Below are 26,770 nucleotides of genomic sequence, written 5' to 3'. Positions count from 1 at the left end.
TGTTGAAGGAGAGGAGTTAGTGTTCCCATGAGAAGGCGCTTCCATGAATACGCAATCTGTAAAAGAGAAACTGATGACAAACCGGATAGGGACATTCTGTTCGACACTTTGTAACATGCGTTACACTAGCCGGAAACAGTAAAATCCAATCAATAATAGGGGGTTGGGAATTACAATACTTTTTAAGGTGAACTTAAAACTGCTTTTTAAGGTTAAGCAGATATGAAAGCCTACACATTAAGTAAAACAAAATCTGAACAAATATTATTATTTTTTTGCCCACAAATGTGTTTGATGTGTTTGTGTGTTTCTAGCTGCCTGTGTGTTTCATCAAAGAGAAACCCCAGTTCTGAAATGTCATATTTTATTTCATGTTCAGAGTTTCTCATGTTCAAACACAAGGGGTGGAAATGAACAAGTACGTACTGTAAATAGCAGATACCTTGTAGGTTTTAAAACTTGTTAAACGACTACAGCATGTCTGTTAGTGATTCCTTTAGCTCGTTCTAGAGCCCCACCCCCACCCCCCCCTTAACACTGTTACCATAGTAACATGTTTTACGGGGAAAAGAATAAACCCTTTTGCCCATTAATGCTCATTGCCACCAATGGATTACATTCTGACCAAACCTATGTCAGGGGTTGATTGTGAAATGAAATGCTGGCGATCCATTAGCATTATATCTTTGGTCTTAAAATAAAAATGTTCCAGAGAGATGCTGAGGTGAGGAGGGTGCGGAGCTCTGAGCTCTGGCACTGCCTGCTACTCACTGGGGAAGTGTGCCTGGGGTGCCTTGGTGTTGACATGGCTCCCCCGCCCCCTGTGTGTGTGTGTGTGTGTGTGTGTGTCTGTGTGTGTGTGTGTGTGTGTGTGTGTGTGTGTGTGTGTGTGTGTGTGTGTGTGTGTGTGTGTGTGTGTGTGTGTGTGTCTGTGCATGTTCAGTCTTGTTCTCCTTATGAATATGTTATGTCTGCGCCTGTAGCTGGAACAACTTGATGAGGGTGGAAATGTTTGGTAAATTTTTTATTAACGATGGCATGTGTATTCAGTGAACTACGAGGATTACTCAACTAATTTCCACTGCTCTCCACACAGAACATATCGACTTCCACCCACGCGTACATAACCTAAAACAACAGCCAGCTACTTGGGCTTACCCAGGCATTTGTACTGTATTACTTACTCTTAGTTTACAAGATATAGGCTGTAATGTAGGCTATTAGACTGACTTTAAGGATTCGTGGATAGTGTGTGATGAAGCTCTTTCACTGAAAGCCAATCCTATGGGTGTCTGAGAGCTATATTTAGCACGACAGACAGCTTTTGCTGGGTAAGAATGCGTTATGAGGGTTTTTTTTTTTTCAATCTGTTGAACATATGATGTTTATATGTAAATGTATTAAAAGTGGGTCGAATATATTCAGACTGGCAAGGCTCTGAGGCTTTCAGGGTTGGGGTCTTTGACCCTTTTCAAATCTGCCACTCATACTGAAATAGTGAATGCCATTTGGCAGGAGTCAGTCAATAACATAATGTAATGGTATCGTTTTAACAAAGCTAGCAAATTCTTTTTGTTAATATGTAGGGAGACCGGCACAGAATATTCATGTCATTATTACCAGTTTTCTTTATGCTTTCTTCATTCAGTGCTGAGTTTCCTGCATGGAAAATCGTTGACAAATCCAAGTATTACTCCTAACATTTGTCAGTAACACAGAGCAGCAAACCATTCCATTAGGCTACAAATAAATGAAGTGAACTGAAGTGGGTATTTGTTCAGGCTGTGGCCGAGTAGTTTTAATGAGGCTATGCTGTGCACCTTACACATGTCGGATGTTGCAGGACCAGGTGCTCTGGATGTGTTTGGCTGGGTGGGTTCCGATTTGGCTCCAGGTGTCTGTCTCAGTCTTAATTAGGCTTGAACGTCATCCCACAGACGGGATTTACTTTTGTGTGTGTCGCCAGGGAGGCGCTGGTTAATGGGATTCCAGCAAAGGCGACATTCAACCAATACGGAACGCTGAATATCCTCTAATATGCTCATAGGGTTGAGACAGAGATCTCCTCCACACCCCATACCCCCACGCAAACACACACACACATACGCACACACACACACACACACAAAACACACACACACACACAAAAAAACACACACACACACACACACACACACACACACACACACACACACATTAACTCAGCCACTAATGACATTCCTGGGTAATTGGTTGAGACCTAGCTAAAGGATTTCTCTAACCCTGAAATAGCTCTTTATGTCAAAGACATTGCAATGGTCTCCTATTGTGACACAGCTAGGGATGCAATATAATACAATGTAAAATCTCAGAGGCATCATGATTTAACAAGCAGCTCTATTCTTCATGTCGCACCTTGGCATTCTATCATACTGTAAAAGAAGATCTTACCTCAGCAAGTTATTTGAATTTTCCAATGAAATTATACGGCTTTATTAAATAAGGATGGCCTATTTGGCAGCTGCATTGCCCTAAACAATGAACCATGTAAGAGAGAGTCTTCCATGCACACCTTCCATAGATACCACTTGTTAGTGGGTTCAGCTTCTGTGGTCAGTCCCTGGGTGGGGATGATGTAGATGTCCGGCTCAGGCTTTAATGCTGCGTCCATAGCACACTGAGCACACCCACTTCTGTCTGATCTCAGCAGCTAAGCAGTGTTTAGCCTGGTTAGTACTTGGATGGGAGACCGCCTGGGAATATCAGGTGCTATAAGCTTTTTCTTTTTTGATAAAGACATTTAGTCTACATTCACCTGAATGCATGCAGACCAGCTAAGGTTGATGAAGATGTCCGGCATTAATTGCTTACGGCCATACCACACTGAGCATGCCCGCTCTCGTCTGATCTCGGAAGCTAAGCAGAGTCGGGCCTGTTTCGTACTTGGATGGGAAGTTGGGAACAGGACCATCTCTAAACCTGATGCCAGTTAGGCCTCCACTCCTCCACTTGCCTGTCCTCTTTAACCTCCATAGCCCACTGAGAGAGGGGAGGGGGGCCCTAAGCCTCCTGCCCGAGGGGGAGAAAGCACGACCAGGCCACAAGTCTTCCTGACAGCTCCACCAGAGGGCCTGTGTGTGTGTGTGTCGAACAGCCCTGTGTGTCACGGGCAGCTGAACGCTTGTGGAACAATGACGTTCTCAGCAGTCTCGTGTGGACACCATTCTCAGATTATAGGACTCATTCCCAGGGTCTCTCTCTCCTGCAGCTGCACTGAGACGGCCATCTTTCTTACGGGAGATATGTAATGAAGTGATGAAGACTAACACCATCGTTCATCTCACAGCAGGGCATAATGTAGAAGGACTGCTTATTAAACTTTGGCTAAGTTGGGGACTTCTTCATTCCTTGTGTGGAGATGATGTTTTATTTTTAGTCTGATGGTGATGTTGACTTGGCCCTGGCTGGCACGATATGACTCAGTTATACGCCGCATCTACATCATTTATAAAGCCCTTATAAATAAATTATATGTGGAGAGATTGACAATGTGTTGATTGTGCACTTGATCGTAACTGTCTTGAAGTATCAACCCATAAACTCAAATACATCCACACACACACACAGACACACACACAGACACACACACACACACACAGACAGAGAGAGGCTGCTTACCACTGGAGAAGAAGCAAAGGCGAGTGAACACTGAGAGGACGTAGCACATGCACAGGAGGTTGTCCAGAAGGCTCTCGGTTCTCAAGAGCAGCGAGGTAGCAATCCCAAATGTGGTGAAATCTGCAAAGTCATCAAGCTTAGCACCTACACACACACACACACACACACACACACACACACACACACACACACACACAAGACAGGAATAAATGAGTCCACGGGCACAATATGGATCTGCTCATTAGTGTATGGAAGAGTGTATGTATGTGTGAGCATGTGTGCAAAATGTCTGCGTCAGCCTCTCCCTTTGTAAACAAAATTCCCAAAACATTTCTTTATTCCTGGAAGCGGCCGGGCTGTTTTTGCGCAGGCCATCGTCGTGGCGTGATGGAGTGCAACAGAATTCCACGGCTCAGGCCGAGGCATTTGGGCCATGCGTGGAATGCTGTGATCCCATAGAGTCGGATCAGATGCACAATGGCCGCCTGATCCCGCTGTGGCCTGCTGCATCCAGGGGCATTGTTCCCGTGGACAAAACACCCCAGCGGTGACTCACGAGTGACTGACCGCCACAGAGCTATTTCAGGCTGCTGGGAAATACGTTACTGCACCCCTGCACACATACACACACTCTCTCTCTCACACACACACGCACATAAACACACGCACATCTCTCACTCTCTCTCTCTCTCTCATACACACAAACACATGTGAAAATATGTTGTGGTTCACCCCATAAAGAGCCCCTCTAACGGTGTTCTGCACTTACCCAGCGCTGAGCAGGCATTAAGTCTCCTGGCAACTGCCCCGTCAGCCAGATCAAGGAGGTAACCAATGAGGACCAGCCAGCAGGCAGCGTACTGGTGACTGGAGGGAGAGAGAGTGCAAGCACAAGTGCAATGTGACCACATGAAAACTGATAAACACACTTTAGTTCATTAGTTCATGGCCCAAACGTACACATCAGGGGATAGACTAGCAAAAAAAAACAATCCTGGATCTGCCCCAATTCATCTTTCCGCCATTCACCATCACAAGTCAGCTCACCTGTGATGCTAACCGTTTCAGGCTAAGCATGTGAGGTTACTAAAATAAAGGGGGAGCTCATAACAATGTAATAAATAAACAGCTCTGTGTAAAAGTAACTTTTCTGAGCCTGTAAATATATACAAGGTCCGGGCCAGTAAAAATCTTATGTACTGGCCCAAGGGGCCAGTGGGGGTGGGGTGTTAGATGGGACACGGCACACACACACACACACACACACACACAAAGGTCACTAAGTTTACAGTAATCACTGATTCTAATTGTGCGGGTGACCTCAGTCATCACACATACACATGGGGTGACAGAGTGCTGGCTCCCTCATCCCTGGTGCTTGGATCATTTATCAGGACTACGTGATCAATTGTGTTGACGTAGCATGAGCAGGTCAATTTAATGATTAATGTCTTAGGCTAATGAGTCTTAACTGAAAAATTAGTGTGTAGGTTCAGGTTTATGGTAAATTACATTAGACTTAGACTTCCATGACTGATAAATGGAAGCATTACATTCAGCCAGGAAGAATCAATACATCACTCATTCATTCATTACTTCCGACCAATCACCAGTCTGCATCAGTCTTAATAATGACATGACTTTGCACCTGCCTGCTGCTTTCAGGTGCCGGTTTTTCGATGTTCCCACCCTCCCTCCCTAACCACCACCAGTTTAACCTTGTCCAGCCACCCCTACCGTCTCATTACGGCAGGATCTGCAAGGGTCTGCACACACAGTGACTTGGACCAAGGACGTGGCCTATGCCAAAGACTACCTCATTGTTGCTCATGTCTTTTGTAAATCCTTTGATGGATTAAAACATGTGTTAACCGTTATTGTACCTCCCCGAGTCTTTCTGGTAGAAATAGCTTCCAGGGAAGTATATCCTTACGAGTTTCTTATACTCTGGTGATTAATTATTAGCTAAAAAACATAGGCTGAACTTATACGGTGTCATAAATTCCTGTCATACATCAACCACGCCTCTTTGTCATTTGAGCTCATGTCTGCCTTCTGATAAGCTGGCGCCTGCAGACCAGTACGCTCGTCACAGTGCTCTGCTATCCTACTGTGCTTTCGCTTCTCAGTCTCACACAAGAAGCATTTGGGATTTTCAGCCTCATATTTGAAGAAGTAAACAGATGGCTGTTTGAGATCTGGCCACTAGGGGGTGGGAATGAGTAAAAATCATGGTGCATTTGCTGAGGCAAGGTTGGAGTAAGACACACCTTGAGCCTTTGGTTGTCAAAATGATCTATGGCCACCCCCTAACCAAATCTCACTTTAGACACACAAAAATACCTACAGAGCCACAGTACATATCCACTACATCTTAAATATCAAAATGTTCTACATAATCCTTTACAGTAGATTATGGTGGGAAGCTATTCTGATCTATTTTGTAGAAAGACCTAAGCACTGCCTTTGCCATCCTTTGTCTCCTCTTGTTCCCTCACAGACGTTTGCATTCCTCTGCAAAACATTTGAAAGGCATGGCATGAAAATGATTCTATATAGGCCATTTGCTGTAAATTTCTACCTCGTCTTTGGGTTATTGTGAGAAGTCTACTATTTTCAGTGTGGTGGATCCATCGACAGCCGTGAATAAAAACACATAAAAAGGGGAATGACTATTGTACAATAGATCATGATCAAAAGTCTTCTCTGAATAAATGTAGGACATTGTATTGAAATTAAAATGGATTCTAATTTGCCACTGTGCATGTCCATAACTTTGGATTTCTATTGACACAATATTTTAGAAACTCAGTCTCATGTTTCTGCAGATGCCATGGAGTTAATTATGAGCTCCTGGGGAGAGGCACTTTCAACAACAACAAAGGCACAAACTATCTCACACATGTTCCTTTAGGCAATTTAATTTGTGACAGTTTCCTCTTCAACAAAGATTAAATGACCAAATAAACTTTTTTATACGACTTATTTTTATTACAGTGCATGAAAATGGGTTGTTGTTAATTAGGGCTAATTAACTTGATTTGCACCTGTATCAACCTTCAGCTGCTCAACTAGGACCCATCAAAGGGCCAGTTAAACTGATTGCACCTGTATCAACTGCTTTTTGCTCAACTAGGCCAACTCTCTCGCTTGTACTGTAGACGCAAGCCAGCAATATTTCTGATGATTTATTGGCGTGAAGTTTCGTGCACAATGACAAACAGAAGTGCAACATTCTCGAAAACCAGTAAGCCGAGTGGACTGCCATTACATCAGTGACATGACTGCAAGCTTCAACGTAGCTGTGTCTACGATTAGAAATGTCAAACAAATTTCGCCTACGTAGAACTCGATTGCACAGTTTGCGTAGCCTACCGCTTTGTTCTTCTCCATAGTTTGATATACCAAAAATCCGAAGTACTTCCACATCGAACTCCTCTAGTTATTAGGGCCTATCACTCGTCTCTCTACATGTCGCACAGGTTGATCGCGTTGTCCTCCATTTTTGGCAAAACACGAGCAGCACAGCAGCTGATTGAAACAGCTGTTCCCGGTGCGTAAAATTGGTGGGAATTTTCTTTTTAGCTTTCGCAATGCTTACTGCACTTCGGAATTCTTTTATATTCTTATATTCTTGTTTGTGAATTTTGTAACATCTATCTTTTTTATTTGTTTATTTTGTTTAAAAATAATAGTGTAAGTATTTGGTTAAAATCAATTCCCTATTTTAGTTTTCGAAATTTGTGTTATTTGGTCCAATCGATTGTGCAATCGATTTTCGAACATAAAGTGACAGCCCTACTAGCAACCACCTTAAGTACCCTAGCAACAACCTAGCAACCACCTAGCAACCACTTTTATTGCATAGCAACCACTATAATTACCTTAGTAACAGCCTAGCAACCACTTTAAGTGCCCTAGCAACAACCTAGCAACCACCTAGCAACCACTTTTATAGCATAGCAACCACTTTATAGCATAGCAAACACTATAATTACCCTAGCAACCAACCCAGCAACAACTTTGCATGCACTGTATTTCCTTCAGGAAATGCTTTTCTAGTTATTATTATTATTCTTCGAGGCCCTAATTTGACTTGAACCGCTTATCGTAGAAACTTGATTCAAATTCTGACACGTAACTTTGAACTATTTCTACTTTTTTTACTATATACACTATTTTAGCATAGCAACCAGTATAATTACCCTAGCAACAGCCAAGCAACCACCTTAAGTACCCTAGCAACAACCTAGCAACCACTTTTTATAGCGTAGTAACCACTATAATTACCCTAGCAACCAGTTTTATAGTATAGCAACCGCTATAATTACCCTAGCAACAGCCTAGCAACCACCTTAAGTACCCTAGCAACAACCTAACAACCACCTAGCAACCACTTTTATAGCATAGCAACCACTATAATTACCCTAGCAACAGCCTAGCAACCACCTTGAGTACCCTAGCAACAACCTAGCAACCACTTTTTATAGCGTAGTAACCACTAAAATGACCCTAGCAACTGCCTAGCAACCACTTGTATAGCATAGCAACCACTATAATTACCCTAGAAACAGCATAGCAACCACTTAAGTACCCTAGCAACAACCTAGCAACCGCCTTAAGTACCCTAGCAACAACCTAGCAACCACTTTTGTACCATAGCAACCACTATAATTAACTTAGCAACAGCCTAGCAACCACCTTAAGTACCCTAGCAACAACCTAGCAACCACTTTTATAGCATAGCAACCGCTATAATTACCCTAGCAACAGCCTAGCAACCACTTTACAGCATAGCAACCACTATAATTACCCTAGCACAAACCCAGCAACAACTTTGCATGCACTGTATTTCCTTCAGGAAATGCTTTTCTAGTTGAGTGATATTATCTTTCAATATTCTGAACAAGACACAGAAATTTGCAGTCACAAAATGTTCCTACCAGAGCCCCTAACTTACTCTTCCCCATACCTAATGTCATCAACCTCACATCTCCTCAGTGTTTTTTATGGCACTTGAGACTTTAGTTTTATCTTTTTATATCATTTTTTCCCTTAATACTCACTCAGACTTCAGTCCTGTTTAATTAGCCATTCATATACCTTTTTTTACCACTATTTAATGTATTCTTTAAAGTTGAGCTGGCTCTTGAGCATAAGACATTTCATTACTGATAAATCCTTATTTCATGAGTACATGACAATAAACTTGAACTTGAACTTGAACTTGAGTAACAGGCAAAGATTTAAGTCTGACGTGCTTCTCTATGTGTCATATACGTGTCTTGCAATGGGAATTATGTTTGGTCAGGGGTCCCGTCAAGTCAAGTCAAGTCAAGTCAGATTTATTTGTACGTCAGACTTAAGACTTTGCCCGACATTGAAACGAGGGCCCTGGGTGTCATCTGGTGCCCACTCACCCATTCAGACTGCTGAGGATGGAGGCCATGCCCATTAGCATGTTAGTGACGGAGAGCACGTTGGCAGCATTCTTGCGGGCAAACTCCTTGAGCTGGAGGCTGCCGGAGCTCTTTGACAGGAAGAGCTGTTTTGTGGGTGGGAAAAAACCTGAAGCCAGGAACAAAAGACACACTCATCAAATTCACAGGTGTGTGTGTGTTTGTGTGTGTGTGTGTGTGTGTGTTTATGGGTGGATGTTTGTGCATCCATAAGTATGTGTTTGTGATAACACTATGTGTAGAGGTGCTATGTGCTTTGTACCGTTCATAACCTGAATGAAAGAATTCAATGTCTGTCATGTTTGTTTCTGACACAAGACACATGTTTATACAAACACAGTACTGCCTAGAAGACACATTGTTGCCGGTTTTCCACTGAATGGTACCTACTAAACTCGCCTTGACTCTACTCACTTTTTTCTCCACTACGAAAAACTCATACCTGGTACCTGAGCTGCCATTGTGCTAGAAAATGCGCTATACAAATGAAATACTTACTTACTTTACTTACCTGGTACTATTTTTGGTATCACCTCCGTCGAGGTTCCAAGCGAGCTGAGGCAATACCAAAAGGTGACGTGCAAGTATTGCAGGTTACTGATTGGTCACTATTGTCATTGTTGTGTACTGCAGAAGTTCTGAACAAGCCCGGCATTTTAAATAACTCAGCCCCAGAGATCTTAGAGCAGAGCTAAATAGAGAAGGTCTAGAAATTATTTCCAACCAAGATCAGTCATGCAATTAACTTGGATTTAAATTTCAGGAAAGGGGGAGGGGTAATTTTTCAATTTCTAGAAACAATGCAAATATCAATGAAATCCCAATCAAATATCAATGAAACCAGCTCTGTGTTCAGTGCGCCTCTGTGGTGCGCAGTGACGTCACACCAGTGTACAGTTTGAAGTGCGTAGCGCCCTGGAATCTTAGTTCATATCAGCCAGCAATTCACGTTAACGCCATTCACAATTAGGCTATCGCACGTTATTATTCACAACAGGTACGTTGGTAAATAAACTTTGAAAATGGGATAACGTAGGCTACCACAGTAAAATACGAGCGTTCTATCCATTCATGAATTAACGAACGAGCTCTGTGTTCAATGCGCCTCTGCGGTGCGCAGTGACGTCACACTATTGTACATTTTGAAGTGCGTAGCGCCCTGGAATCTTTGCTCAGCCCTAATAGTGTCAGCCTCAGACATATACGAATCGTATACACTCTCTAGTGCCAGCACAAGCAATTCACGTTAACGTAATTCACAATTAGTCTATTAGTTATTATTCACAACAGGTACGTTCGTAAATTAAACTCTAAAAATGAAATAACGTACCACAGTAAAATACGAGCGTTATATCCATGAATTAATTTGACATGGATTAAAATACTGACATTAACACAAACAGCCACATACTAAGAATCATAAACTAAATACCATTGATTTCCTCCATTGCTGTTATTGTTACGATTGCTGTTACTGTGTATCCTGCGTTAATGACGCCACGGTAGCTTCCTCTCAAGACGCTATGGTACCCAGCTACATTAAGGGGTTACTTTTTTGCTGTCGAAAAGGAAACATCTGGCACCAAAGCTGAGTAGAGTGGAGTAGAGTTGAGCCGAGGTGAGAAGGTATTATTCAGAGAAAAACCGCATGCTTATTAACCCGGGGCCTCATTTATAAAGGCTGCTACGCAAAAAAAGATGCGTAAACGGGACGGGGCTGAACTGTTACTGCCAACATCGGGATTTATAGAAAAAGATCTATGCAGGAAAAGATGCGTATTTCTACGCATCCTTTCACCCATGCGTAAAACCTTTGCAAAGTTTCTTAGACATAAGTCATAACATTTCATAACATGACTACCTCTGTGATTACTGGGTTAGTTAGATATGTTATTATTCATGCGTTCATTCTTTTTTTCATATATCGCTGGCTAAAAACTCATATTGGCCACTGTTTTCTCGACTGCAAGGTGTTCCGCGGCATATAATGCATGGATGTTTTATTGTTTTCGCTGGATTTGCTGATTGCCGCGGAACACCTTATGTTACCCCTTAGCTGTTCTAAAATCACTGGAACATACGAACTCTTGGGGCTTATTGTTCAATTATAAGTATTCAGGGATATTCATGAATAATGTTGCATTGACCGTTTTTGGAATATTGTGGAACAACAAAGGAGCATCGTGCACGCAACTCAAAGCAAGTCGGTACAACCCCAACACAGAAATCTCTTAAACTCATATTTAGTTGCAAAACGGACCCAGACAACATGTAAAATGTTGAATATGAGAAATTTGACTATTTCATGGAAAAATTATATTAATTTTGAATTTGATAGCAACATGTTTCAAAAAAAGTTGGGACTAGTTATGGAGGAATGTTTCACAACTAATTAGGGTAACTGGCAACATGGGTATGAAAAAGAGCATCCCAGAGAGGCAGGGTCTCTTAGAAGTAAAGATGTAGAGGTATTCATCACTCTGTGTAAACCTATGTGCACAAATGATGACACAATGTAATTTTAATGCTTCTTAACTTGAAGTATTTGGGGAGTTCATCATCTACAGGACATACTATTATTAAAATATTCAAAGAATCCAGAGAAATCTTTGCAAATAAGGGAAAGAGCTGAAAAACAAATTGGATGGCTGTGGTCTTTTGGACCTCAGATGGCACTGCATCAACACCAGACCTGTTTCCAGACCTGTCATTGTATGGGAAAACCTCTGATAACCATTGTCTATTTGATACTCAACTGAAAAACTGCAGCCAAGATTGTAACAGCCAAAACAGACACTGGGCCTGAGCTTTTTAAAATGGACTGAGGTAACATGGAAAAAGCTCCTGTGGTTAGACCAATCAAAATTTGCCATTCTTTTCGGAAATCATGGACTCATCTGGGCTAAAGAGGAGAGGGCCTATCCAAGTATGCAACCTATCCAACTTGTTTTAGTGCTCAGTTTGAAACCCAACATCCATGATTGTGTGGAGGAGCATTAGTGCCTACAGCATGGGCATCTTGCACATCTGGCAAGGCACAGTCAAGTCTGAATAATGCATACAGGTTTTGAGCAACATATACTGCCATCCAGGTAATGTCTATTTCAAGAAAGACCTTGAATATTTCAGAAAACAATGGCAAAATTAATTCTGCACATATTTAAATAGCATTGCTCCAGAGGAAGAGTCCAGGTGCTAAAATGGCCTGTCTGCAGTACAGATTTGTCCAATTAGGTGCATAATGGAATGGAAACATGACTAAGAATACCCCATTGTGTTGAGCAACTAAAATCCTGTATTGGGGAGTATTGAGACAAAATGTAATTCTCAAAACTCTAGCAACTGGTCTCCTCAGTTCCTAAACATTGACAGAATTTTGTTAAATGAAGAGATGAAGCAGCACAGAGGTAAACATGCTCCCATCCCAACTTTATTTGAAACATGTTGCTGGCATCAAATTCAAAATGAACATATTATTTCCCATGAAATAGTCCAAATTTTAATTTTCAACATTGATATGTTGTCTATGTCCTTTTTGCTGCTAAATATGGGTTTATGAGACTTGTATGTTATCACATTCTGTTTTCATTTGGATTTTACACAACGTCCCAACTTTTTCTGTTTTGAGGTTGTACTTATAAGCAGCCGCCTGCGGCACACGGTCAAATCAGAATATTTTTGTGCGTAGATTCTAAGGTTAGGATGGAATCTGTGCTGAATTTTATAAATGATGCCCCAGGAAACTTTGCAGTCCTCACATCAATATAGCTTTTAAAAGTGTTAGGCTGTGTGGAAGTAATTGTGGGGAAGAGTTTGTGCAGGAGAGAGAGAGTGTGTTTGTGTGTGTGTGTGTGTGTGTGTGTGTGTGTGTGTGTGTGTGTGTGTGTGTGTGTGTGTGTCTGTTTTAAGTGGACTCTCATTGGTCTCTGAGAGAACACAGCAGCCAGACCCCAGCACCCTGTAGACTGGCCTCTGAGCTGCTGCTGCCTTTCAATAAGGAAAAAACAAAGAACCCTCTGTCTCTATTGGTCAGTGTGTGTCTCTGTGTGTGTGTGTGTGTTCCTGAGTAGGAGTGTGTAGAGATTAATCTAATTGGAACAGAGGGAAAACAGAGCAAAAGAATGAGGAAGCAACAGAAACAATGCATGAACATGCACACATGCACACCCACACAACATGTCTCCTGTGTCCACTTGGGGTTCACTTTACGGCGCTGGACGGAAATGAAAAACACTCTCCCTGTAGGAGTGTGTCTCAGTGTATGTTCTGGGGTAGAAGCCTGCTGTAGTTGTGTGTGTGTGTGTGTGTGTGTGTGTGTGTGTGTGTAAAGATGCATGCATAAATATGTGTATGTCTGGGTGTGAGACTAGCCATATGCTGCTACACTGGTATTCATGTAACAGAGTTTTAGATCAAAATTCCTACATTATAGTGTTTTGTACCCTGAACTTCATGTGATTCCAAAGCCAGTCGAGTGACTCTTCATCTGCAAGAAAACACCCATTAAGGACAGCAGCACAGCAACCTCGCAGCAGCACTCGTCCACTTGTAAGTTTTCAACACTGCATCCGGCTTCAAATAGCTCTCATTATTTAGATAGGATACCACTGTCACATCACTTGCATTAACATGCTAAGGCAAATAGCCTGGCACATCTTATGAGGAGTTGTCATAACAACATCACATGTCAACATCATTTGCTTTTTTGTTTTCTAACAGTCTAATACAGGACAAGAGCAGAAATGTTGCCTATCTCTTCCACATTTGATTTCCAGTATGATAAGACTGCTCATAGACTATGTTTATTGGGTAAAAGTAGGATAATTAAATCATCCACATTCTAGTTTGGTGTGTCAATGGTGTGTAGCCTACATTTGTTAATTTCTTTAATCACATTATCAAGTATATCTGACATTATTGAGGAACGTGAAGGTTTAAAGCAAGTTTTTGAAGTTTTAGGCAAATGTCAATAAGGAAAATGGATGTCAAATCAGACAAAATCCAGGAAATGGTTGCCGCAGATTTTGCTCAAAGTTTGTTTACCTAATATTTAAGTCCCAAAACTAAGACCTGTAAAATATCTTTGTTAAATTCCAATGTTTTCATACATTTTTTCACCCTTGATTTTGTATAATTTTTACACTCTCAGAAATGTCTTATCTTGGAGGCCATATTTGGGTATTAATATCTTGAAGTAGTCTTTTCCAGGGAAATTCCTGGAAAAAAAACATTGAATCACTTAATCTTCATACATTGAATCACTTAAGTTCATACAAATCCTCGTACCAAAAGACCTTGTGTGTCAAGGCGTTCTTGGGATATAACACTCAAGGTGTTTTTGACCTTGACATTTGACCTTTAACCTCCAACATCAATTCACTTCATCTTTGAGTCCATACAAACACATACCAAATTTCAGGCATATATGTCAAGACATTCTTGAGATATCGCGCTCAGAGTATTCATGGATTTGACCTTTGACCTTTGACCTCTAACATCAACTCACTTCATCTTTGAGTCCATACAAACACTTGTACCAAATTTGAAGCATATGCGTCAAGCCGCTCTGGAGATATAATGCGCAAAGCATGAGATATGGCTGTGACTTTTATTTTGAAAACATAGGAAGCACTTAAACAGGATGTGTAGTTTTAGGGAGCACCAGATTGTATGCATTAGAAGCTGAGACAGTTTGATTCACAGGTGACACCTGTGCCAGTGTTCTGATTAGCCCGGGAACTATTCTGGGAGCTTAACGAGCGCAGCTGGCTTTAGGCCATTATGACATCACAGCCATTCAAGTCTATGGGGGAAAAATGAGCTTTTTAACATTTTTAATCCCCTATTTCTCAAAAAGTATAAACTTTTAAGAAAATCTGAAGAAATAACTCTCTTGTCCAACTCCAGACCTACACAACGGTTATTTCAACATGTCTGTACGTTAAGCGGTTAGAGTCGCATTTATTCTTGAAAAGGTAAAAAGAAAAGGTTATAAGAAGAAGAAGAAGGAAGAGATTTCAAGATAGTGGATTCCATCCACTATAATTAACCTCAAAGAATAGTAGGCTGATACAACCTCATGGCACCTGAACCTAGAATTATTCATCCTCTTTGCTATATTGACATTATAATCAAAGTCCATAACATTCCCAGACTTCCCGTAATATGGCCAAATCATAGTTTAAACTGCAAATAGTAGACTAGTGGAATGTTATTTATTATGTATAGCCATTTCTTGAAAAAAAATCAGACAAATTTGCCCTTGCGTAGTGAAACTGGCACCCAGCTGACTCAACACAGTGAGTACAAGCATTCGCATACATATAAAACTGCATATCTATACAGTACACTATAGTCTCTGCTGGAGCGGGAGATAGCATTATTGCAAATTCTATTCTGTCCTGTTTTAAATTTAAGATGAATACTCGCTCATGAACTTCTTGTTATTTTGTGTAGTCAGTCAGAGTTGAGCTCAGATGACTGTTTAGGTTTAGAGTGTAAATAAAACTTGTTTACAGGGAATCGCCTTTGGTGATCCTCCTGACAGATCTCCCAGGATGCATCTGGGCTCTTACAGCTCTCTATGTGGAGTACACACACACACACACACACACACCCACACACACACACACACTCATCAAGGCAAGCACTCAGTGGGGTGTGCATGACGTGAAGCTGCACCTGTCAATTGTACAGTATGCCTATTATGTGTTGCCTAATTATTCTCCCACTTTGGCAAGTCAGTGAACTCAACTAACCAAAGGGGAATTATGGGATGGCACACTCCTTTCACCAGCTGCCAGCTAACCATAACCTACTTCATTCATTAACCTGGAAAACGTAGCTGCCAGGGTGAATGTATGTACACACACACACACACACACACACGCACACACACACACACACACACACACACACACACACACACACACACACACACACAATATCAAATAACCACAGGCCTCACATAATTTAAAAACACAAATCATTCCCCCAAACATTCAGACACATAAACTCCACCACAACACAGGGATTCTAAAGCCATAACTACAACTCATTCAAAGACTACAAGACACATTATGAGTGGCAAGTTGTCAAAAAATTTAGCACCAAACTTTACATATAAGAGAAGCTTGGTGTGCAAACAGGCATGTATTAGACTCATTAGAAACACAGTCTGTGCTCACACAATAAAAAAGCAAACTAATCATTAAAGGCACGTACCAGAAGAGGAGCTCAACAGGATCATGTTTCTTTTCCTAGGAATCTGTTCACAGCACAGCAACTACACACACACACACACACACACACACACACACACACACACACACACACACCATCATCTCTTTAGTCTTTAGTTCAGAAGCAAAACAAAAATAAGTGGTGAATTAACATGACTAATTGTCTCTTAAGTGCTATAATAAATTGTGGTGTTGGGGTTAACACCGTTAACATTATTAATTGCGTTTCAAGTGCTCAAGCAGTCAGAAAATCTTGTAATATTATCAATTCACTCCATGAGGAATATTGCTGTTACATTATCACATGCGAGAGAGGGTTGAGTAATGTCATAGAAGATACGATAAAAAGAGCTAGCTACTTGTCATTTGGAACGGAATTATATTATCAGTAAGCTGCCAAACAAGTCGAGAAATGGATCCTACAGCACTTTGGAAGCATAATATTTGAAAAATATCTTTAGACTCTTTCAAAACCCCACTTTTTTTAAAAAACATGCATTTGTAAAATATCCAGCCAAACATTCTGCCGCAGTTAACATGTTCTAAGCCGACATGACAACTCTGCATACAGCAGGTATTCTCATCAGGACCACTGAAGCCCATCACCTCAAAGACCTCAAACCTCACTCCGCTAACTGCCTGCATTAGTAATTTAACTAAAAAAACTCAGTCTATAACATCGTGTTTATATCATTAACTCTGACCAATTTGTCATAGAATTGCAAAAAAGCTCAATTGCAAACAGGCCTGCTATAAGTAGGCTACTTGAAGACGCAACAGGACGGTTGTATAGCTTATGAAGACTTACCTGCACGGACCTGCGCAGATGCAGCAGAAATGCAAGCAGATAATTTACACTTCTTGATGTGAGAGTAAATTTGTTGGTGTTTTTCCAATTCTGACTTTATATGAGTGTTAAGTGTTAATGTCAGTTGGTATTTTTGAAAACAGGTGTGTACATTAGGGACGGTAATAAAATTCTGTCAAAAAAAGTGCGCGCAAAAGTGCAGCGCGTCCTTTTTAAAGCCAAGGTTGGGTTCGCTGGAATATTCCATCGGAAATGACGCAGTGGTCTTTCTAGTTTTTTCCAAGGGCATTGCACTGTGTAGTTCACAACAAGAGTCTGTGTTATGAACTACATACATAAACTGCATGTTGATCCGCTTGAGAGTGAGAGAGGGTGTGATAGACTGACTGAGCGAGAGACGGAACTCTACTGTCACATAAAAATGCTCTGCAATCGGCATAATATATTAATGACATCTGGACATAAACCAACACAGAGAGACAGAGGAGCAGAACTGGCAGTTTATAAATGCAGTTCATTAAACAGCTTCGAAGTGAACTTTATACCTAAACTGCCTGTTTTTCTGCGTAGGTTTCCTTAACAGGTACAAAGGTACAACAAATCGGGCAGGCGGTGTGTTTGGAGGATGCGGGAGGGAGAAAGTAGAGTGTGTCACGTGGGTGCGCGTATTTCCAGAAGTGGATTTAAGGCACTTGATTTAGTCCTCGTAGAAGCACTTGCAGTCTGTGAAGAATCAGTTTCAATTGGTACAGTTTGGAAACATGACATGAACATATATCTTTTACTCACCCTTACCTCGGAGAGTTTTAGAATTTAAGTAGGCTAATGCCCAGACGTTTTTTTCCGTTTGTTCGCAGTTGTGACGATTGATCATTTTTACATCCTTAACACTCTGAGTCAATGGCATGCCCTTCAGTTCCTGAATTTCTCACCATATGATTTAAAATAGCAGCGTAATTCTGTCAACTTTTTTGGGATTACCTTGGGAGCGCCATCCTACAGTGCTTGCAGTGAGTTAGGCATAATACTCTTTTTTTAGTGGAGAGGTAATTTTATTCTACCTGAATTGAAAAAAAAACATCAATATATACAATTATGTATGAATAAAAACAATGGATAGATGCATAGTATGTTAAAGCATATTAAAGTATTTATTTTCATTCAGAGTACAAAAGACATGGCAGTGAATGGAGGTTATTTTGATTCCAAGCAATCAACCCAAAGAAGGGGCATTTCCTCCTCACTTTTGTTCTTTGAAGTCAGCAGCAGTCACCCTGACTCAGCCATGAGAGTTATCAGACTTTGTAGCCTGTGTCTGCCAGGTTAAAGTGCTCCGTCAGTTATTTCTAATAGTCCCAATGAGCTGAAGGGAGATTTCTCTCCCTTGAGATCTCAGGATGCCATTTACAGAAAACACACACAAAAATAAACTGCCACCAGAATGTGTTGTGTGCATACAAGGGCTTCAGGAGCAGAAGTCCAGTGGGCAGGTGAAGCGCACCTTGTAGTCCTGGCACCTCCTGCCCCTCTGCTTCGCATTCACACAGGCAAAGCCATAGGTCGCATCATACCTGTGAAATGGAGGCAGTACAAGTCTCGTTTTGCTGAACAGACCACTGAAGGATTTGATGCTACTGCTGGCTACTGTATAGCACACCACAGATTACTATGCAGGTCATTGCACACAACATTACACACCACACTACACATGCCAGAGGGCATGATCACATCAGCTCCCGCATACACACGTCACATCCTATGCCACATATGTTGTTATTAATTAATTCATTCATTCATTAATTACATTACATTTAGCAGACACTTTTTGACCAAAGTGACATACATATGTCAACTATATTACAAGGGATTACACTGTCGCCGGAGCAACTTGGGGTTAAGTGCCTTGCTCAAGGGCACAACGATGGAAGCCGGGAATTGAACTGACAACTTTCAGGCTACTGCATGTTAGCCCAGCTCCTTAACCACTACACTACCACACCCCATTGTTATATATATTAAAGTATAAGTAGTATATATACTCTGATCTCGTGAAGGAAATTTGGTCTCTGCATTTATCCCAATCCATGAATTAGTGAAACACATTCAGCACACAGTGAACACACAGTGAGCTGAAGCACACACTAATCCCGAAGCAGTGAGCTGCCTGCTACAGCAGCGCTCGAGGAGCAGTGAGGGGTTAGGTGCCTTGCTCAAGGGCACTTCAGCCGTGGATGTGGGCATGGGAGAGCAGTGCTCTACCACATTTTACCTACTGGTCGGGGATCGAACCACGGCTGCCCCACATGTACATATGGCCACATGTGGCAATAACATTTCAACAGCTGACAACATGACACGGGCCTGTGGGTAGCCTTACACTTGGAAAGTGTCACCAGTCTGGAGGGCGGGGACACCGCTGGTGGTCATGGCCTCGATAGCCACTGGTTGGCTGCACACCGCCTCAGGGAAAGCTATCTGCAGCTGCCGGAAGGTCTCGTAGTCCCCGCGGCCCGTAGGGTCATCCAGGTCAAACCACCGAGTTCGACAACCTGGCACACAATGTGTAACATAGGGTTCATCATCGACGAATATACAAGGCCGTAGTTCTAAGTATTCATTGCCTATTGTTCCTCTTTAATTGACTAGTTTTTTTTTGGAGGGGTGAAGGTTGTGGAGCACTGATGGTGTCCTGTCAGAAAACCTACCTTGACAGAAATCAGAGGGGCAGGTTAGCATCACTTGGTAGTCATCGCATGTCCCCTTCCTTTGCTCTGAGTTGATACACACAAACCCAAATGTGACGTCATAGCTGAATGGAAAAAGAAACATTGTTAATGTAAGTCACATAGTACTGTAGTTGTAGAATATGTCCACTACAAGCTTTTCCAGCTGACAAAAGTAGTTATGAGTACCACCACTACTGTGAGTAATAGTAGTTATGAGGACTACATTGCTATTCTCTATTCATGGCTGCATGATCTGGGCTCATGTCCACACACAAGTGCTCTGGCATGCCAGCTGTCACATGCTTTTTAACCTTGGCGAGTGGAGCAATAACTGCATACTTTATCAGCCAAGTAGTGTCTTGCTCTCCAAATAGATGTGCTTCAATTAGGCCTAATCAAAGCTATAAGTTATTTTTGTCAAAGATAATAAACATTTGTGCTTGCGCAACATTTGTTGCTGGCTACTCCCCTTTCAGTCCCTTGAGACCTTGTTATGGAGATTGATACTGTTTCTCTCTGGCTAAACCCTTGTAAGGTGTTCTGTGGGTCTCGTTTTCAATGTATGCTTAAAGACAAAAAAAATATGCAATTTATTATTTTTCCTAACTCAAACTCATTGTCCTTGGCTTATTTTCTGTGAAGAACACACAACATAACTTATTTTCAATGACTGCACACAGTAGCCACCCCACCCCCTAACCATAACTATTACAAATGAGGTGTTGGGTCCTACTTAACCCGAGTGTGATAATTGTAGGTGCTATGTACAGTACCTTAACTGTGTCCTCCTCCTAACTGGGCCTGCTGTGTATGTGGGTGCCTGTGTGGGTGTCTGTGTGTCTCTGTGTGTGTCTGTGTATCTGTGCGTCTGTATTTGTGTGTGTCTGAATGTAGGTGTCTGTGTGCTGAAAATGATCATGATCACAGGGGTGAATGGCAAATATCCTTTTAGCCTTTTATCAGTTATTGTTAGATAATTTTCCATTGGGAAGACAAACTTGCTTTTATGTACCCATTGTGTGTAAATGTAAATAAATCTTGACGGACCAGAGCGCATTAGCACACATAACTCCGGTTATTACAATTACATTTTACCACTGTAAGTACACATCAGAACCACTGTTGGTTTCCTTGAGTGAATGAATGGATGTGCAGTCTATGCTTGTGCTCTCTCGCAGAGTGAGAGAGAGAGAGAGAGAGAAGAGGCTCACGAGAGGAAGATGTCGCCGGTGTGCTTTGCTGAGATGCCGTAGAGCGTCTGTGCCTCCAGGCTGATGGGGTTCCTGCACACCTGGCCTGGAAACATCTGCAGCAGCTTGGGGAGCGACTCAACGTCGCCCTCATCTGACGCGTCATCACTGCTCAGCCAGCGTGTCCGACACTCCTCTGACACTACGGTGGAGACACACACAGGTGAGAACATACAGCGCACCAATGGGAGCATGCAGATTCATGTAAACACTTTATGAAAAGAGCACATGTGTATTATGCATCCAGGCAAATAAACTAGAGGCGGAACAGAGATAATTATATTATATTCATATGAAATAAATATAATATAATATATATATATATATATATATATATATATATATATATATATAAGTCTTCTATAATTATAGTAGAGGTGTGTGTGTGTGTGTGTGTGCTGGCCCTCACCTGAACAAAAGTCACCTGGACAGGTGAAGCGTACTCTGTAGTCCTTGCAGGTGCCACTCCCCTGGTCCGCATTGACACATGCAAACCCATAGGTGGCGTCATAGCTGCAGAAGAGAGTGAGAAGCCAATGTCAAACATCTCACATGCAGCTCAGGTTCCAAGCAGTTGGACGAGAGAGTCAAACCGTCAAACCTCAGGTGGACACTCACACCAGGAAAACATCTCCGGTCTCTGAAGCTGACTGGCCGGACAGTGTCTGGGCCTCGATGGCGATTGGCTGTGGGCAAATCTCCCTGGTATATGTGGAACGGAGCATGCTCAGAATCTCAAAGTCTCCATTGTCTGTTGGGTCGTCTGAATCGAACCAGCGTGTCCTGCAACCTGGAATAAATTAGAGGTTACTGTAGCATGCAAACAGAAGTGCCCCGAACACACACACACACACACACACACACACACACACACACACACAAACACACACACACAAATATACACAGTCCACACACATGTACACAAACACACACATACAAAAATCTGTTGTTCATGTCAACTCCTGACGTAAGATCTTACCGCTACAGAATGATCCACTGCAAGTGAACATGACTTTGTAGTCCAAACACGGCCCTTTCGTCTGCTCTTCATTGAGACACACCACACCTTCAGAAACATCTAACCTGCACACACAAACACACACACACACACACACACACACACACACACACACACACACACACACACACACACACACACACACACAAACACACACACACACACACACACACACACACACACACAAAACACACACACACACACACAGACACACATGGCCATGAGTCCACACATCCAGTGGCACAGAGCATGCTGAGTTCTATATTCTAGAGCCCTGTTCACATTTAGGGCAATTTACTCATTGCCCGTTATTCTAACTTTGTCTTGCAGCATTTTCGCATTGCCTGTGGTTATTTAGCCTGTTTTTGCTGAGTCACATTGACATCACATGGTCTCTCTCTCTCTTTGTCTCTCTCTGTCGCTAGTTGCTTGCAGTGTAGTGACTGCAGAGGTGCGTACTTGTGAAAGGTGTTTTTGGTGTGTTGGGCTCGGATGCCGGCGGTGGTCTGGACCTCCATGTGGGTGGGCGTTGCGCAGATGGACGCACTGTGGCTCCTCTTCAGGTCCCGCACCAGCTCAGAATCGCCCTCCGCCGACACGTCCCTGTCATCAAACCAGCCTGTCTGACAGGCTGGGGGACAGCAGAGTGGACAGCAGAGGATAGAGTAAAGGAGAGTAAGGGAGAGGAGAGGAGAGGAGAGGAGAGTAAGGGAGAGGAGAGGAGAGGAGAGTAAGGGAGAGGAGAGGAGAGGAGAGGAGAGTAAGGGAGAGGAGAGGAGAGGAGAGGAGAGTAAGGGAGAGGAGAGGAGAGGAGAGGAGAGTAAGGGAGAGGAGAGGAGAGGAGAGGAGAGGAGAGTAAGGCAGAGGAGAGGAGAGGAGAGTAAGGCAGAGGAGAGGAGAGGAGAGTAAGGGAGAGGAGAGGAAGGCAGAGGAGAGGGGAGTAAAGAGTAAGGGATAGGAGAGGAGAGTAAGGGAGAGGAGAGAAGTGATTAAATGAGTGTTGGTATGTCAGAATTATATTCCAGTGTCTACTCACTTTCCTCAGCTGAAGCCATAGGGGATATTTCTGAAAATATAAAAAAGATGTTTTAGTTCATCCCATGAAAGAGAACATAGCATTCAGTGTTTCCCTCATATGACCAAAAATAGTAAAATAAATAAAATAATAATATTATCAATAAAATAATATTATTAATAAATAATAAAAAAAATAAAATATTAATAAATAATAAAAACAAAATTACTATCATATCTTAACATCTGCAACAGCAACAACAGTATACTATTACTCCTCAAAGGCTTTCCATAGAACTACTATACTCCTAATTATTACTACAATAAAAGTAATAGCAATAACAAACATGATTATAAAAGGTTAGATATTAACTATTATAAACAATTATTTTGAAAGGAAAAAAACTCACTAAGAAGTACAGCCGTCCACACTGCAAATACCTAGACATAGGATGTTAAAAAGCAGGCAGTAACATGTATACTGTACAAGAGAAAACTCTTTAACTTTATGCAAAGGCATATCCAGAACAACCAAAAGATTTTTACAAGGGAACTGTACTCACAAAATATACTGCTTGAGAAGTCATGTTTACACAGGTCTTCCTGATGGGGAATTAAGTCATCCACTGGTGTAAGGTCTCTAAAATCAGTTTCATTCCATACATGTTTAATGGCAAACCCCTCTAAGCCTCTAAGGTTGATTCCTAAATGAATCAACTAATATGTCAAACTACACATTATTTGTTACTGATATAGTTCTGCCATTATTAATATTCCTATTAAAATGACTGTTATTAGTGTGTTGTGTTAGATAACTATTATTATCTATTCAATCTGCCTATTATTATTTATTAATATGGTACTCACCAATGAAAGAGAGAGTACTGCCTTGCTGTGATTACAAGAGACTAGAGAGGAGAAGGTGGCATCCTCTACTAGACTTAACTCTAAGGCAGGTAAAGAACATGATTATTAAGTGCATGTAGCCATTGGCCAATAGTTGCTTTCCTTCTGGATTGGCAGGGACTCTCGCCAGGCTCTGTCTGAATCCCACTCGTCCACCAGCATCCACACCTCCTCCCTCTCAGTCCACCAGCATCCACACCTCCTCCCTCTCAGTCCACCAGCATCCACACCTCCTCCCTCTCAGTCCACCAGTCCACCAGCATCCACACCTCCTCCCTCTCAGTCCACCAGCATCCACACCTCCTCCCTCTCAGTCCACCAGTCCACCAGCATCCACACCTCCTCCCTCTCAGTCCACCAGCATCCACACCTCCTCCCTCTCAGTCCACCAGCATCCACACCTCCTCCCTGTCAGTCGCTTCTCTGGAGGGTCAGGTGTCATACCTGGTTCCTCTCTCTCTCTCTCCAGACACACACACACACACACTCCTCAGATGAGTCAGGTGTCATACCTGGTCCCTCTCTCTCTCTCCAGACACACTCCAGGGCTCTGCACACACATTGGCAGTCCATGAACTTGTGTTATAGACAACCAAATAAAGGAAAAATGAGAGATGACCAGAACAATGGCATTGAAAGTATAATGTGCATGGGACACTGTGCTCTGGTTCAGTGACCCCACTCGTTCAATGTCCAAAAAAAGCTATTGTTGTAAGGGTTAAAGGTGCCATGTGTAAGAATTGAGGTAAAAATATCCAAAAAATGAAAAAGAATCTCAAAAGAATGAGAAGAAATAAGGGTGATGATGTCATTAAAAAAAATGCCACAGCCCGACAGGTGTCATAATACCAGTTTCGGCCATGGGGGCATGCGGGCAACATAACCGCCAGCCAAACTGCAATACACGTTTCTCGGTTGTTACTCTAGGGTAGACCAACTCACTTTCTGGAGGTATACTGCCCCCATCTTTTATGGAATGTGGAGTAAGAATTGATTTTTTAGCGGACATTACACATGGCACCTTTAAGCTGATGTTTCCGTTTTAAACTTCTGTAGGCCCATCCGAGTGTGAAGTCGTGACCTTGAATTTCCCTTTGGGGATCAATAAAGTATCTATCTATCTATCTATCTATCTATCTATCTATCTATCTATCTATCTGTCTATCTATCTGATGCATTAATGTGTCGGTAATTATCTTTTCAACTGGGCCCAGAGCAGCTTGTTTTTTTCCATAGACAGTAGAAGAAAGAGCTGTTCAGAGTAGCCTACAACAAAAATTGTCTTATAAATAGAAATAGAAATCTTACTTTTTATGAAGGCCTGGACTTTACCCTTGATTATATCATGTGGCTGCACAGTTACACTCATTACTCTGTTAGAGTCAAGCAACTTTTTACCCTCACTAAAACAGAGGAGATGGTGAAAAGGTTGTGAAAACAGGCTGGCTGCACTAGTAAACTTTTTGGACAAAAGAGCAGTTGGTCCCAAAAACGACGTGTGACGTCAGATTTAACAACTGGACTAGGCGGAGGGAGGAATGGGGTGGATATTTTGTTCTTTTTTCACTGGTCAGTGTCCATACAGCTCCCACACAACTATGTTTAGAACGTTGCTGTGAGCCGTCCAATAAGAAGCATCCCATTACTTCAGTTATTTACACCACACTGGATTTGTCATGTGAATCACCATCTGAGCCATGTTTCCCAACCTCCTCACCGTCGCTTACTGACCGCTCCACTGGTCTCCACTGTCATCTCACCCCAATGTGTCACTCCCTCAGCCCTGGCTGTCACCTCCATCACCTGCTCGCTTCCTATCGTCACCTATTTCACCCTCGAACCCCTCACGTTTGTCACCTCCTTATAGCCATGTCTGTCACCTCATCATCTAACGCTGTCACCTCCATCATTGTCTCGCTTTTCATCGTCAGCTGTTTCACCTCTAACCCCTCACTTTAATCACCCCCTCACAGCCATGTTTGTCACCAAATCACAGAACACTGTCACCTCCCAGCCTGCACAGACATTATAGTGTCGCCTCATTGTTATTAATGACTAAATAGCTATCCCTCTGCTGTGAACAACTAACTTCTGTTTTCTTTATTTCTTCCTTGGCAAGGGTAATCCTTGCATGTTCCATCTGCATCTTCTCCCAGTTGCCACCTGAGAAGCTTTATGATGGAATCAACCACAGGCCACTGAAAATATAATCCGTATGAGAGAAAAACCACCACACAGGCACAAGGCACAATCTTCTCCTCAGGCTTAAGCCCACACTGTGGGGAATCTAGGAGATCATCTTAAAATCCATGCATGCGCTTTTGGGAGGTTATCACTATGAGATGCTCCTTTTTATATTCCAGTAGACATGTGGTCTACTCCCAGGCCACAGGGCAACTCCAATCTACACTCGAGTCGAGTCGAAAAGCTGGACACCAGCCCAGAGAGGTGATATGCTATTCAGGACTATGCATTCGCTACCACTGTGTATCCTATGAAAAATGGATACTGTTGGCCCAGGATGATGCATGTAGACATATCTGCACAATGTGTCCCATTTAATTGTTTCCTGCCTGGTCGGGAACAACAACAACAGCTCATCTTTAGTGTGGCTCTCTGCCACGTCAGGCTCAAAACAGTGCACCTGTCACACACACACACACACACACACACACACACACACACACACAC

The 26,770-nt window shown here is 42.3% G+C and overlaps 2 protein-coding genes across 2 annotated transcripts in view; both read right to left on the bottom strand.

Moving 5' to 3' along the window:
• Nucleotides 1-17,330, bottom strand: part of tmem269 (transmembrane protein 269) — a 20,179-nt gene extending 2,849 nt beyond the window's left edge. The window contains exons 1-6 of the mRNA XM_042097918.1: nucleotides 17,317-17,330; nucleotides 17,166-17,175; nucleotides 16,341-16,401; nucleotides 9,078-9,225; nucleotides 4,427-4,524; nucleotides 3,658-3,801 (exon numbers count right to left, since the gene is read on the bottom strand). Coding sequence (XP_041953852.1) covers nucleotides 3,658-3,801; nucleotides 4,427-4,524; nucleotides 9,078-9,225; nucleotides 16,341-16,401; nucleotides 17,166-17,175; nucleotides 17,317-17,318 — 463 coding nt within the window. The 5' untranslated portion in view covers nucleotides 17,319-17,330. The remainder of the gene's footprint in view (nucleotides 1-3,657; nucleotides 3,802-4,426; nucleotides 4,525-9,077; nucleotides 9,226-16,340; nucleotides 16,402-17,165; nucleotides 17,176-17,316) is intronic.
• Nucleotides 17,331-18,341: 1,011 nt separating this feature from the next.
• Nucleotides 18,342-24,108, bottom strand: si:dkey-205h13.2 (mucin-5B). The gene is made up of 11 exons (XM_042097917.1): nucleotides 24,041-24,108; nucleotides 23,737-23,813; nucleotides 23,584-23,614; nucleotides 22,619-22,790; nucleotides 22,121-22,224; nucleotides 21,760-21,931; nucleotides 21,551-21,654; nucleotides 21,103-21,283; nucleotides 19,871-19,974; nucleotides 19,543-19,714; nucleotides 18,342-18,736 (listed from the first exon to the last, which is right to left on the bottom strand). The coding sequence occupies exons 2-11, from the start codon at nucleotides 23,758-23,760 to the stop codon at nucleotides 18,631-18,633; spliced, it is 1,170 nt and encodes a 389-aa protein (XP_041953851.1). The 5' UTR covers nucleotides 23,761-23,813; nucleotides 24,041-24,108; the 3' UTR covers nucleotides 18,342-18,630.
• Nucleotides 24,109-26,770: the final 2,662 nt, after the last annotated feature.

The sequence above is a fragment of the Alosa sapidissima genome, chromosome 7 (genome assembly GCF_018492685.1).
Source record: "Alosa sapidissima isolate fAloSap1 chromosome 7, fAloSap1.pri, whole genome shotgun sequence".
Classification (NCBI taxonomy): Eukaryota; Metazoa; Chordata; class Actinopteri; order Clupeiformes; family Clupeidae; genus Alosa; species Alosa sapidissima.
Note: the sequence above shows the minus strand (reverse complement) of the source record. Positions and strands in the feature narration are given on the sequence as shown.